The 14,601-nt window shown below is 43.6% G+C and overlaps 1 protein-coding gene across 1 annotated transcript in view; it reads right to left on the bottom strand.

Moving 5' to 3' along the window:
• The window catches only part of TMTC2 (transmembrane O-mannosyltransferase targeting cadherins 2), a 240,517-nt gene extending 226,235 nt beyond the window's left edge, over positions 1–14,282 (bottom strand). Inside the window, exon 1 of the mRNA XM_085045973.1 lies at positions 13,811–14,282. Coding sequence (XP_084902099.1) covers positions 13,811–13,893 — 83 coding nt within the window. The 5' untranslated portion in view covers positions 13,894–14,282. The remainder of the gene's footprint in view (positions 1–13,810) is intronic.
• Between the last annotated feature and the right edge of the window lie 319 nt (positions 14,283–14,601).

Genomic DNA, 14,601 nt, shown 5'->3' with positions numbered 1-14,601 from the left:
CCATCACTCCCTCTATGCTACACAGAGAACAGATGTCCTTACATTCTTGCCTACACTAGGATCCAGTGCAATTTGTATTTTGAAGCAGAATTGTTTCAATTACACTAGACAAGCAGGAAAAAAAATGATAAATTATTTCAATCACACTTATTACTGAAAATTCTCATCCACATCACTTATATCCTTCCTTAAATATTTACAGAAAGACTGAGGCACAAGCATTAATAAAATACTCTTTATTCTGGAATCCTGTAATCTTTCCCATACTTATAATAACCTGTGTCTTGGTTCTTTATTTTCACACTTTAGAGTCATTTTACTTATTCAGAAAACAGTACCCCTAACATTAGGATTCAGTAGTAAGAACCTGAGTTTTAAATCTTTTGCTGTACAATAAACTTCTGTGCTTTTTCACATCATTAACAATTAGCATAGTGTGAACACAAACTGATACTCCTTGCCTATAATAAGCTACAACACAGAGAACCTAAACAAAATCTACGAATTTCAGTCTGCAAGATGTTCAGAACAAGCCAAGCATAGAGCCAAATTGGTAGATTGAAATATCACACATAGCATGTGGTTTCTGGCAACCGTGCCCAACAGGGTGGTACCTTGCTCCAAGCTACTGCATCAGAGCCTTTCAAGATGAGTATGATCTCATCCCCAAGGTAGTTGCAGACCTGTACTATCCAAATTCCCTGCTTAGAGAAGCCTTCTTCTCCAACACTAAGATCTAGAGCTGCAAAGAGCAGCAAGGCTTATTTCCTTCAAAACTAGTTTATTTCCATACACATCAAGTCAACAGCTCAGAATTACAATAGGGTTACACTTATCTTAGTGATATATGGACAAAATGCTACAGGTATTCCTACACTAAAGAGAAACGACGAGAGGGAACTCACGGCAGTCTCAATATGAGATATAAAGTAAGCTCCATTTTATTTCACCAAATGAGAAACTTATATACTGTTACAGATGTTTCTAATTATAGATACACACACACACCTGCAGTCTGTTCTCAAACATTCAGGGATCCTCCTGTTAACTCCCTTATTCTTTTCTCATAACACTTCTGACTCCCTAATCTTTCTCATGACATTCTTCCCACAGAACATTCTCAGGCAAACAAACCACTGTAGCTTGTTGGAATTTTACTGAGGCCTGAGAATACTGAAGCCTTGCTCAGGCTTGCTCAGTTAGCATGAGTTTTGCTGGAAAACTGCGTTTTCCAACACTACACAGTCAGTATTTTCATTGTTTTTCAAGAGTATTAGAGTAATATTAATTAAGAGTAATAATAATTATTAGCAGACTAGATATGTGGCACACAGAGAGGTGAAAGTCCTCACCTCACTAGACATTCACCCAGCCCCTAAACAAGGTGGCCTTCAATTGTTCTTGGACAGGATTGCACATATTGATTGAAAATTGAACATTTAGGGGGAAAAAAAATGGAGGAAAGAGCTGACTGTGCCCTAGAGGAGAAGAGTTTCCTGAAAATTCCCACAGGTTCACTGAAGCTTAGTAGATCAGTTTTGTTAATGTGTAAGCATCACCTTTTTCACTAATATCCTATTTTCTTTCGTCATGTGCTAGAAGCAGGCTCTAAATTGCAGAGGACCAAGTAGCTTCCTTGCTCACTGAACATTCAATCCTTCCTCTTGCTTTTAACCCTGTATCAGTCAGGCATGTAACTCCAGTTACTCAACACCATCAGGCTAATCCCAGGTTCTGCTCTGAACACACACATACAAACCTACTCATTCAACATCGAACAAAACAGATTTGGCGAGACTTGCACAGAATGGCTACTTTTGGGAGGGACCTCAGGAGGTCGTCTAGTCCAAAATCCACCCCAATCCATCCACATCAAGGTTCACCTGGAAGAGGTTGCACAGGATTGTGTCCAGGTGGGTTTTGATTGTCTCCAGAGAAGGAGACTCTCCACAACTTCTCTTCTTTTAAATAAAGCAAGTACACTGCTACAGCAAAACACACTCCTAAGAAACCAAACCTGCTCTGGCTAAGCAGTATCTAGACACATCACAGTTCTTGGGAAAAGGGAAAGTAAATAAAACAAGTTCCTTTCTTTAAGCCCAAGCCATCATTTCAAAATAGCCAGACACACTTATGAAGGCTTGATCCACACGGAACCATCCAGCACAACAGACCTACTAAAGATGTGACTTCAGCTGCCACGAGTTTGCCATCACAGAATGAGCAGGAACAGGGAAGGAAGAAGCAAAGCAGTAAGAGATGTAGTGACTTGCACCATCACTCAGGGCCCATCTTGACACACTGCCCCATTCAGGTGGAGGTTTCACCTGCCAGCCATACTCCATAAACCACATCACTACAAGCACCTTCCTAGCAGGAGCAGAAGATGCTCCACAGCCATTTCAACAGCCATTTCAGCCCAGGCAGAGCAGGAATGTGCTTGGCAGCAAACAGCAGTGCAGACAGAACTCCTGGTAGACCCAGCTTGGGCTTTGATTTTTTACCATGAGCACAACAACGTGAGGAACCCTTTCTTCTGTGGCCTCTCCCCATCCTTAAGTCCTTCATCTTCTGGATACAAGTATATTTTGAGAACTCTCCAGAAGCATGATGTTTATTACAGAGAAATACTAACATTTTTAACCAGCCAAGTGATTTACATGCAAGAGATGAGAAACATACTGTGAAATGGAATAGAACATATGTCTTAGGTTACATGGAAGGTGTGACCAAAAAGTATGTATTCTATTATCTTTATAAGCTGTTAAGAACAAGTGGGGCAGTGCTCTTTATCTTCAGCATGCCTCAGCCCTGACAACCCCATCTGGAGGGCTAGTTCTGCTAATGGGCCATCAAGGTCTCTGGGAGTGACTCATAAGATTACATCATCCCATTGGGAGATGCCCTGCCTAGAGGGGAGGAACTGAAATTCCTACCTGCATATAAGCTGACTCTTTGGAACACTGGACTACCACTTCCACTGGATTCCCAGAGGAGGAGAGCTCTAGAGTCATCATTGGACCTCCAGAGACCAACCAGATCGTTCTTCAGGATCACCACTTCAACCAGACCACATCCCTCACTCCAACGGGACTGCAGCCACCATTTAACTGGACTGCTTTCACCACTCTGATCAACAGGGCAGCAGGTTGTATTCAGACTCTATCAGTTTAAGCTGATGTTTCTATATTGCCTTTAATTTCTCCTCTTAAATTGTAATTCTGACTGGGAATCTCTCACAATATATTTGTGTGGGGTCAATTCCTCCACTCGTTTACTTCCAAACTAGCACAACATATAACTACATCTTTCCACAAAAATAGAAAATTTATTCAAGTACACTGGTGTTACAAAGAAGCTATAAAGAACTGTGTGTACTACAAAATAAGAGCTGCTAGACACAAAAATGCCATTTTATTTGATTAAATTTTTTCATTATTCTCTTAGTACTTTTTCTTTCAGCAGGCTTATTTATACAGCCATGCAGCATTTAAATTTTTTTTTTTGGCACTGGAACCTTAATTCAGATCAAAGTGATTTTAAAAGCCTAAGTTTTCTTCTCCTTTAATTATAAAAATGTAAGAGATCAGAAATTTAATTACAAATAATTGGTTTAAAAAGGAAACCTTTCTTCTGCAACTAATGTTAATTTTGCCAGAGCAACCCTCTTTTCTTTCTGAAAAAACAACAACCAAAACAACCTCTAAAATATTCCTCAAGTACAACTGAAACTATTTGAAGAAAATGAAACACATACACTGAAAATTCATGGAATTTATTACAAGGAAATTCTTGTTATAATTCAAGATTTTGCAGTAAGGAAACACACACATAGACGCATACCGTACCTAGAAGTATCTTCCCAGGAACTGTACAGTGTTTCTTTTTGGCATGGGAGCTGGAAGAAGGCCTGGAAAGCCAAAGAAAGTCTGGCAGAATGAGAGCAACCTTGCTACAGCCTCACAAACCAAACTTCCAAACGAAGCTCCAGAAATTGTTTCAGAGAATTGCCCAGGATGATTCACCAACTGCATTCTGGCACCAACAAGGTCAGATGGGCCAATACAGTGAGGCTTAACCCAGGACATAAATATTCTTCTCATTTTAGTGGTATTTATTCTTCTCATTTTAGTGACGTATAACACACAAAATAAGGCTTGTAAAGATCCTGCCTCAAATGTGAGTCTAATTTCTTTATCTTCTTATTAAAATAATTAAAACAATCAACACTGTTGCCACACTAAGCAGTAATATCAAATAAATACAGTACCAAATACAAGAGAAGGCATGAGAGCACCTTCACGTAACTTGGAAATGAGAGGATAAAACAAGGCACAGAGTTCCTTCAAATATATTTTTATTTGAAAAGAAAAATAATCTATTCTTTAAAAGCATATGAAGCATGAAAAAAGGAGTATATAACAGAAGGTTCATAACCTACAGAACAACAGCTACAAGTTCCACCCACAGAGTTACACATGACACAGTGTGAACTCCTTCAACTTCAGTATGAGAAATCCAGTGTTATTTGGAAACAGGAAACTTAGGAAAGTTACTCTAATGGCCAGAGGTGACTGCAGGCATCTCATCTGAATTTCCAGCTGGACTACTCCTCAAAGTAGCCCAGTACAAGTCCCCTCAAACAAAGAAGCCAGCCAAACATAACTGATTCTGACCTAGGAAAGTTGACAGGCTGTAAAATGAAACCAAGAACATTCCAGTGTTTCCAAAATGCTACAATATCACATAAAGACTGAAAGTACCAACAGGATCAGTCTACAGAGGAGAAACTACTAAACAGCCTATAAAGGCACAGGCATTGTGTGCTTCAAAAGGAAGGTTTTTAAGTGTATTATTTAAACAGCTGTAAAAAAAGAAAAATCAAATTATGCTGGATTAAGAATTCTAGTTCTCCCCATTCTGCCTCCAAGATGCTGGTTATTACTTTATAATCCAATGAAGTGCATGTTTCAATGCAAAGTGTCTACTAAAAGCCTGTCAAGTGTATAGGTATTAATATAGTAGAGAACTTCAATTCAGCAGCTCACAACCTCACTTCCAGCAGGTTGAACCCTGAGCATGCTACAAAACACCTCAGGAAAACACCCTGGGGTAAAATGCAGGCACAGCAATTACAGCAACACACATAGTTCCAAAACCAGGCTCACTGAATATTCGGAATTTAAATGACAATAGGACAGACTTCCTCTGTCTACCTTCTAGAGGCAACTTCAGCACACCAATCTTTTCCACACACATACTTGCTTCCTCCTGAAATCTTTCATGTCCTGTTGGAATCTGGATGAAGACATATCAAGGGGCTCTTTTATAAAGGCAAACAGTTTCATGTTGGTTGGTTGGATTTCAGGGCTTGGTTTTAACAGTGATATTCCACAATAAAGGGCTTGGCTGACCCCTATCTACCGACAGGTTTTTATTTCCCTTAATTCTTACAGATCTTTATAATGGACAACATCACTGCCTCAGGGGTTTTACCCCCTTCCGCCCTGTAAGTAATTATGTCACCTTAAAACTGCTCCAAACATCAACTTCAGGAGACTATTTTCAGTCGAAGAGTACTTCTTAATGCTTATTCATACACTGGAACTCCATGCTGGCTTTTTTAGTACCAAAGTAAATAACCATTACCAGCCTCAACAGTTGCTAAGAAAACATAAAAGCTATTTTAAAAAGCATCAACTGAGAAATATTCCTGCATAGAAATTGGAGGCTGGATGCTGCAAAGGCACTCCTGATGCATCATGACATTGAAAGTCTACACACCTAGCTAGGCACCACCTCCTAAAGAAAAGTACCTGATTCACAGAGAGCCATCCAACTTTGAGCTACATTCCCTGGCATCAGAGGGAGAGAAAAATCTTAGAAAAGCAGTTAAAAACTCGAGTTGTACTTACTCAGAGCAGGTAGCCAAGCAACTGGAAACACTATGCACAGAACTGAAATGCTATCTCTAAGTTGGGGCTGCAGATAAACATTTGTGGTTTATCTTCCAGTTATGTATTTCAGAGTGCTCAGAGACTGGCTTCCCACCTAAGCATTGGGCGCAGGTCATTCTACTGCAATGATGGGGAAGTGGCACCCTGGAGTCTGGTTCCTGAGCCCAGCCCAGTCATTAACTGCTATATGTAAAAAGCCACAGAGGTGAGAAGACTGGACAGAGATCTAGGACAGGGTTAGGCTGCTGTTGGGTGGGCTTGTTTCCATGACAGTTTTGGTCACTGAACAGTGACCCTGCTTCAAGAGTTCAAGTCCTTTTTTAGAATTTAAGAATGCAAATTAGCAAGCTGCATGAAAATAGCATCCAGGCACTGGCAGAGACTTTACAACAATAGTTCTGCTACCAATTACTGCGTTGTTCCCCTGAACACGAATTGGACTAGCTGACTAAAACATTGAGGAGCTAAAAATCACACAATCCTCTCATTAGCAAAATAGCATAGAGTAACACTAAATTCAGAAACACCCATCCTGGACACAGGGTGCTAAATTCAGAAAAACCTGTCCTCCCTTGAACCACAGGTCAGAGGTCAGGGCAGGGCTTTTTGGGTCTGCTGACAAGTAGGTGAATAATAGGGGATCCCACAAACCAGTCCAGTCATCTAGAAGCAAATGGTTTGTACCATCATAAATAAAATCTGTGTACAATTATCCATCAGTCTCTGGCTTCCTGGGCCAGCTGGGACTGGGAATGCTGCTGAGGCCAATGTGCTTAAATCCTGGAGAGAAGGAAATTATCTGAGGCAGTCAACAGTGACCCCTGCAAATATAATACAGAGCCTTTGTGGCAGACTATTGGGAAGCCTGTCCAGCTCTCTGTTGGAAGAAAGATGACAAACAAGGTATGGTCTCAAATTTTAGTATACAACAGAATTCTGCTATTTAATGTAATGATAATATATACACCCACTGTGTTTTTACAGATTACATTGATTCTTAACAGTTTTTGAAGCATTAATATGGACCACTTAAATAAACCAGAGGACAAAAAAATGAAAACAATTAAGATATAAAAGACAAAACATCTTATGCTGAAAGCACAATATTTCCAATAAAAAAGCAATTAAAAATATGAAAGGATAAAGCAAATAAGGGACATGAAGACAGTAAACAAGTATTATTTACTTCCAACTGAAACCTCCCACCCCACTATTCTTGAAAAATTTCCTCATGAAGCCACTAGGACAATGAAGGCTAACAGAGTAATTCACAGTGTCCTAGGGAACACAAGGATTAGTATGCAAGGAAGCCACTTTTACTTTGTCTCCCTCTCAAAGCTTAACAAGGCCAGGAATGGTCAGTGAAGCATCATTGATGAACCTTACCCAGTTATGGAGGCTGGGTCACAAAATTTTATCAGCTTCAAACAGTTTGATTTACCAACATTTATTTTCCTGGAAGTAAAAGAGAGATTGATAGATAACTTGATCCTTGGCTGCTGCCCCAGTGATCCAGCTTGTTTCTTTGTTTCACAATCAGCTGTCATACACAAACAGCAGCAATCCTGTGCTAGCCTGAAGCATCCTCTGATAACAGAGCCAAGTGCATGTCGCTGCCTTTGGAGATGTCTGTTACAAGGCATTCACAGGTCTGCAAAATATTTCAACTGTCCTGAAGTAACAAACTGAGCAGTAGTGTTGACATGTTAAGTAATATTTAGGATGTCATTCCAAAAAACACTTTCCTCTGATTCTTCAAGTTTCATTCACCAACAGGCTAGCCTTTGGGGAAAAGTATGGAGCTCTGCAGAGGGGGGAAGGGGGAAAGAAATTGCAAAATTTACACCCTCTCACTAGGGAGGGACTGCCTGTGCAACAAATAACACATCTTAAGTCCGGATGACTATCCAGACACCATAGGAATACAACCTAAGAACCTTTGCTAGTAGATATGAAATGAAATCCTACTGCCATACTGACTCAAATAACCTGCCTGCAGAACAAGCTCCCACTCCAAAGGAAGATAAGGAGAGTTTATATGACAAGTTGCCCTAAGTGGGAAAGCAGAGTGTTGCCAAGCCCAAAGGCAAACAATAGGCTTCCACAATCAAGAGAAATTCCAAAATTTATTTTAAAACCTTCAGCATAAGGTTCAGGTCTCCAGATAAAATGCTTCCACCTTTCAAACAACCATTTCAGCCGAAAATTAGGATTAAAAGAACAGAGAAGGAAACAGACAGTTTAAAAAGGTTACTTTAAAAAAAAAAAAAAAGACCGTTAGCCCACAATCTGAGTAAAGCCTATAAAATATTTAGAAATAATAATTTTTTTTAAAATCTAACATAAAACACTGGCCCAAAGAACAGATCCACCTTTATATACGTAACAATAACACTAAGCATCTCTGCCTTCAGATTTAGTCTGTTTCTCCAACTGTGTATTTGGAGCAACTTTCACCACAGGTTGCCAGAAGTCTTGCATCAGCTTCAGCATCAAATATCTCAGCTAAAGAAACAAACTCCATAAACAAACAACAAAGTCTGGTTCAGTCAACTTCACATAAAAAAAGAATTTTAAAAAAAAACCTAACAGCGAATAACAAGGGAAGGGCAAACTTCCAGATGAGGAAGCAAAGGAGCTCTAATTCATCACTCTTAGAGCTATCAGATGGTTAACAAATTGAGATGAGATACTTCTGAGCCTTTTCAGCGACTTTCACTCTGGCAAACTTAAAGGATTCAGAAGTGCAGCTGGAATACATATGGGAGATGCTGGAGAAAGCTGATCATTTCAATTTGTAAGTCCATTGTGTGCTGGAAGAAGTTCCTCCAGATGAGGCGCATCCCACCAGTGACTCAGGGAGACTCTCTGTCTGCTAACAGGCATGAATTTATTCTCTGAACCAGCTACCAGAAGTGACATGCTTTATGTTAGTGTTACATATGCAATGAGAATCCTAAAATAAAGCCTGTGGGGACATAATTTCTTTTTTTTGCTTCCTAAAATCTCTATACTACAGCATCTCAAATGGGGAAAAAAAAAACCACCCACTGGTATTTTGATGAAACTAAGATTCCACACTTTGATCAAAGTGTTTCATTCAAGATAACTTTTTATACATAAACCATTTTTAAATCACAAGCCAAATATATATTTAGGTTATGTTCAGCATTTAAAAAGAACCGGTATTAATAGAATATTACCGTGCTGGTTTCATCCCATTAGAAAATCAGTTACTGGTTCACTTGGTTAATGCTCAGCTACACACAAACTCAACTATAAACCTTTATTACACAGCCTAAGTTACTCAGGCATCTTCTCTGAGTTACCCTTACTCCTTTATGAATATGCTAAAGCTCCTGTTTCATATACAAATTATCTTTATAGTGGTTTGAAATTAGCATGTAGAAGGTGGAACAGAGGGGAGAAAGGGAAAACACTACAAAGAAAGCACACAAGTCCCTGTCTCCCCACCACCAGCCTCACTCCTGGAATTCAGAAGATTGCAGCTACCTGTAAACTGGAGCTACTAAAAGGTACTGGAGAGGTACACTTGGAGCTGAAAAATTGAGAAGAGGACAAAAAGGGGCCATAAAAATCACAGATGTAAATTAATAATCAAATATACACACACACAACAAGGAGACAGATGGCAAGTAATTTTCCCCAGTGCACTTACACTTGTTCTTCTAGTGCACGTATTTGGGTCACTTGCTAGATTAAATCTCATGTGGCAGACCCAACAGAGGTACTGTCAAATGTGCATGGGCTCGGCCTGTTTTTAAATGATGCAAGTCTGACGCTACAGGGTGAAAACATTTAACAGGATTTCTTCGACGCAGTTTGGAATATTGCCCAGAGACTTTGAAACAAGGCTGATGGGTATTTTCTACCATCAGCAAGGCTGCCTCATTTAGGCCTGCTAAATAAAATGCAGTACAAGCTAGAGAAAGTTGGTCTGTGCTACCAAATTTCATGGAAGAGCCCTACACAGACAAATCTGTACACATTTTCCAGAACACTAATTTTGTCAACATGTCACTGAGAAAATACATCACTCAAGGTCAAAGCTTCCTACCACGCACTCCCTAAGATATGCCTTTCTTCTGAGATTTAGAAGAAACAACTACCTCAATGGATGAGCTGCTTTTGCCATATTCACTGTAACAATGCATGACTTCAGATACACAGAGCACTAAATCTTCCCCACCCCAGCTATAAACTGACAGTAACCTGTCTCAGCCAGCACAGGCCATGTGAAGGACAGCAGCTTCAGTGTAAGGCACCGGTGCAGGTCAATTTGCTGGTGAGGCTTAAATGGCAGGGAAAAACAGTCATGCCTATGTGTAAGGGTCATGCCTATGCAGCAGTGGGTTTCCCTCCTGTAATACTGGTAGGTACCAGTATGAAACATGACCTGTGTGTGCAGAGATTAGCCCCCTTAATCTGACAAGAAGCTGGATTTAACATGGTGCAACAAGCAAGATCTTCAACACATCTGTAGGAATATAAATTGCATTTCTCTCTGTTACCACTTTCAAGATGATTTTGCTTAGCAATAAACAAACCTTTATAAACAAACAATGTGAGCTACTGTGGCATTAAATATTTCCCCCCCTCTTTCCTCATTCATCTCTTGGTTTGGGTTGCTGCATGCTACATTCAGCTTCAAATAAGTAAGTGAAAAGAGGGAGAAAATACATCTATTTGCTCCCAGCTGAACAAGGAGGTTTTGAGCTGGGGAGGTGAAAGTCGCAGCAATAATCTACACAAGTAACTAGGAAATATCACAGCTGTCTGTAAGAATTACAGTGGCAGGGACCCGGGTGGCAAAAGCTTGTGTTTTCTAGGTCTACATCTACAGAACAAAACAAAGAAAAAAACAAAAAAAACCCAAAAAAAACCCAAAAAACCCCCCCAAAAATAACCCCACACCCCACACAAATCAAATCCAACAACACTGCCTCTTTGCACTGGCTCTGGTGTTTAGAAACTGACTAGAAACTGACAACTGACACTTTCGTTCAAAGTAATCAATAAGTCAACTGCTCAAAAATATCACAATTGCACTGATTATGTGCAACATATCTGCTTTAGCCTGAAAGAAACAAGCTAGGTAAACTAATGAGAAAAAATAAGAACATGTACATTTGCTCATTCAACTTCCTCAGGCTTAAAATTCATGCTATTTCAGTTTAAGTCGGTAAAGGGTGGGAAACAAAATATTGAATCCTTTGATAAAGAGTCAAAGCCCAGAGTACAGCCAAGTTTGTTATATCACTGTCCACACAGTCTTTGGTTTGGTGCCGTGCTGCCTCTAAAATATTAAGTTTTACCATTGGAAAATTGATTTTGCAATAAGAAGTTTTATGATGCCACTTAATCTTGCCCAACCTACATAAAAAAATACAGAAAGCAATTACAGACACCCTTTATGTAGTAAGTTTGATCACTATATTAAAAAGAGAACAGTCTGGTGTAATTTCAATATAATAGCAAAGGAAGCAGAAAAAGCCATGGCAATATGCTGCCCTCCTGAAACAAGACATTGCTGGTTCCCAGCTTAAATGCACAATCTTAGTTCAGTTAAAGTTAGCAGCATGATCCATCTCCCACATGGAGGGCTGTGTCCTGCAGCTCCAGCATCGACCTCCTTTTCTACTGTTACATTTCAAGCCAGCTCCTGCAGGGCAGCAAGATTCTGTGATTACAGTTAAAAGAATACTTTGGGTCTGAGAGCCTGCCTCTTTGAATAGATAACCCTTTCTAGCTCAACAATTACTAGCACGAAACAGCCCTTTCTGTCTTGTCCCTTCCAGTGCTGCAATTGAAAAACATCCTAATTAGATGACCCCACATACAGAAATGCCATTAACTGGCTTTCAGAACACTCTAGTCAATGCCTAAATCTTAGCTACAATGACGAGAAGTACTTTATTTAGTTAGGAGGTAAACACATTAACAAAGCAGTCTTTCAGAACACCTTTTAAATAGTCTGGGATTAGTACTAGCCAAATCAGTGTGTGATTATCTTTTCCACACTTACAGAGATGACACTCAAATGCCACTTTTTTCTATCTGCATTAAAGCACACTCAGGAAGATGAAGAGTAACCTTGACCTCCACATCAACAGCACCAGACAGTACTTCATATTGCTTTCTATGCCTAGCCCATTTGAGCTGGCCTGCAGGACAGGCTCTTAAGCTTGTGCTTTAACAACCCAGTTTTGCCCAAACATTGCAACATATGCTATGTAGGGTTATGTAAATATTCCACAACTCCTGCAGTTCTTAACTATAATAAGCGGGTTTAAAATAGTGTCAGAGTATCAAAATATTCACTACTTCCTACTGATCCAACTCAGATGTCACATTTCAGGGCGACAGAGGACTTTTCTCTTTTATTGTTTATGAATGAAGCTTCAAAACTTTAAAATAGGTTTAAGAAAAATCACTGTAGAAAACTGGAATCCTCACAGAAACCTAAAACCGCTTAATTGCTCACAAGGCTTTAAGTGCATGTAAATGACCTGGAGGGTTGAAGCCTGAATTGCCACATTCTGCAGCCAACTCTGCTCCCAGCCGGAGACCTGTACCAGGACTAACACTTGGCATTTGCTTCCAGTATAATAGGTTTAATAGTAGCAAGCCTTGAAAACAGGGGGGAGTATTCTGGAAGCGGTGACAGATCTTAAACACGGCAGGTGCACTGTAATACCGCTTAAGGGAGGAAAATTCCAAGTTTAGTAACTAATTACTCCAGGACAGACAGGTTATTTCCCAAGGCAAACGCCTAATCAAAGACACATCTGACCGTTTCGCATCCCATCAGCGCGCCAGGAAGTTCAGCTCATACCGCAAACATCTCCCTGATCAGGCACATCCCTCATCCCTCACCGTGCTTCCTTGCGTTCCCCCTCTCCCACCAAAGGCTGCAAGGTACCAGCCCTGCCTGACAGCTGCTCAGAGAGTTCGCTGGCACCGTGAACCCGAGCTCACACACCCACCCAGGGGCACTCCTCACTCATTCCCCCCTCACTGCCACACGGACACCCCAGCACGCGTGGCCAGCTGCCGGCTCCCGGAGCATTCGGGACGGGACGGGACGGGAATGCCGCGCCCGCATCCCCCAGGGCACACGGGGCTGGCCAGAGAGGAGAGAGGATGATGAAACGCTGTCAAAGTCAATCCCGGCTCACTTTTTGGATGGTTTAATTCCAATGGAGCATGAATCACCCCAGGACGGTTAATAAGTTTAGCCAGGCGTGCTGTTCTCTCTAATAATACATTATAATTATGCATCTGTTTTCAAGGCGATCAGATTAAGTCACCGGAAAAGGCACAAATAGGAATTTCCCCCGTCTAAGAACAGCGCCTTTCCGCAGCTCCGGCGGGCAGGTACGGCCAGGAGAGGAGCAGGTGGGCAGCCCGAGCCAGCCCAGCGCCGCTCCCCGCCGGCGGTGTCCGCTCCCCGCGGCCGCGCAGCGCAGCCCGGCAGCGACCGCAACTCAAAGCGGGGGCTCGGTCCGGCGGAGCGGCGGGACGGGACGGGACGGGAAGGGAGGCGGCCGGGCACCCCTGTGACACCGCGCCTAAGAGTGTCAGCCAGCCAGCCCAGGACATGCCAACTTAGAACGGCGGGTCCCTTCCCGCTGCGCGGGGCTGGAGAGGACCGAGTCCGAGCTGTCAAAGCCCCGGGAGCGGAGGGTGCCGCCGCGGACAGCCGGAGCCCAGGAGCCACCGGGACCCTCCGGCGCCGCCCCGGGCAGCACGGGGGCGGCCGAAGCTCCGCTCCCGACAGGTGAGCAGCCCCCGCCCGCCCGGCCACCCAGCCCCGCCGCTCCCCGCCATACCTGTCATCGTAGCAGAAGTCGGCGCCCAAGGTGTTGAGGTACAGGGCGAGCCCCAGGGCGCTGCTCAGCAACTCCGCGATCATCTCTCCGCCTGCCGCCGCCGCCGCCGCTCTCGCACCGGGGCAGCCCCCTGCCCTGCCCGGCCTCCCGCGCCAGCCCCGCCGAGCCTGCCCCCCGCGCCCCCCGGCACCGCGGGGCGACGCTCCGCGCTCCGCCGGCGGCCGCAGCCTGACGGCGTCCCCGAGCTCCGCCGCCCCTACCCCATGGCAGCGGGCGAGCGGCGAGAGCGCGGCCGGGCTCAGCGGAGCGGAGCGGGGCGGAGCGGGACTCAGCGGAGCGGGGCGCGGCTGCGGCTCCCGCGTTCCTCCCGCGGCGCCCCGGCGCTGCCGCAGCTCGGTTCCCGGCCCGCGCCCCCCTCGCTGCCGAGCCGGGCGCCGCCGCCGAGGCTCTGGGAGCGCCCGCGTGGGGCGCCCCGGGCTCCCACCGCGCCTGCGTGCGGGCCCGCCCCGCGCCGCCCCTCCGCACCGCCCCGCGCCCCGCCCCGCGCCCGCGCCTCTGCCTGCCCCGCGCCCGCGCTGCTCCGCCGCTGGCGGCACGGCTGGGCCGGGTGTCGGGCCGTGTATCGGGCCGTGTGCCGCTGGCAGCTGGGCGCGATCGCCACTTATTCTCTTCTCCCTTTTCTCCTTTCCCTTTTCTCCTTTCCCCATTTTCCTTTTCCTTTCTGTTTTCTCTTTGACTTCTTTCTTTCTGTCTCCTGTCGTTTTTTTCTCTTTTGAGATGCCTTTTCTTTC

Source organism: Lichenostomus cassidix, chromosome 1Aa (genome assembly GCF_008360975.1).
Source record: "Lichenostomus cassidix isolate B80296 chromosome 1Aa, HeHo_3.0, whole genome shotgun sequence".
NCBI lineage: Eukaryota > Metazoa > Chordata > Aves > Passeriformes > Meliphagidae > Lichenostomus > Lichenostomus cassidix.
The sequence above is the reverse complement of the archived record's forward strand: the minus strand, read 5'-3'. Positions and strand labels throughout refer to the sequence as shown.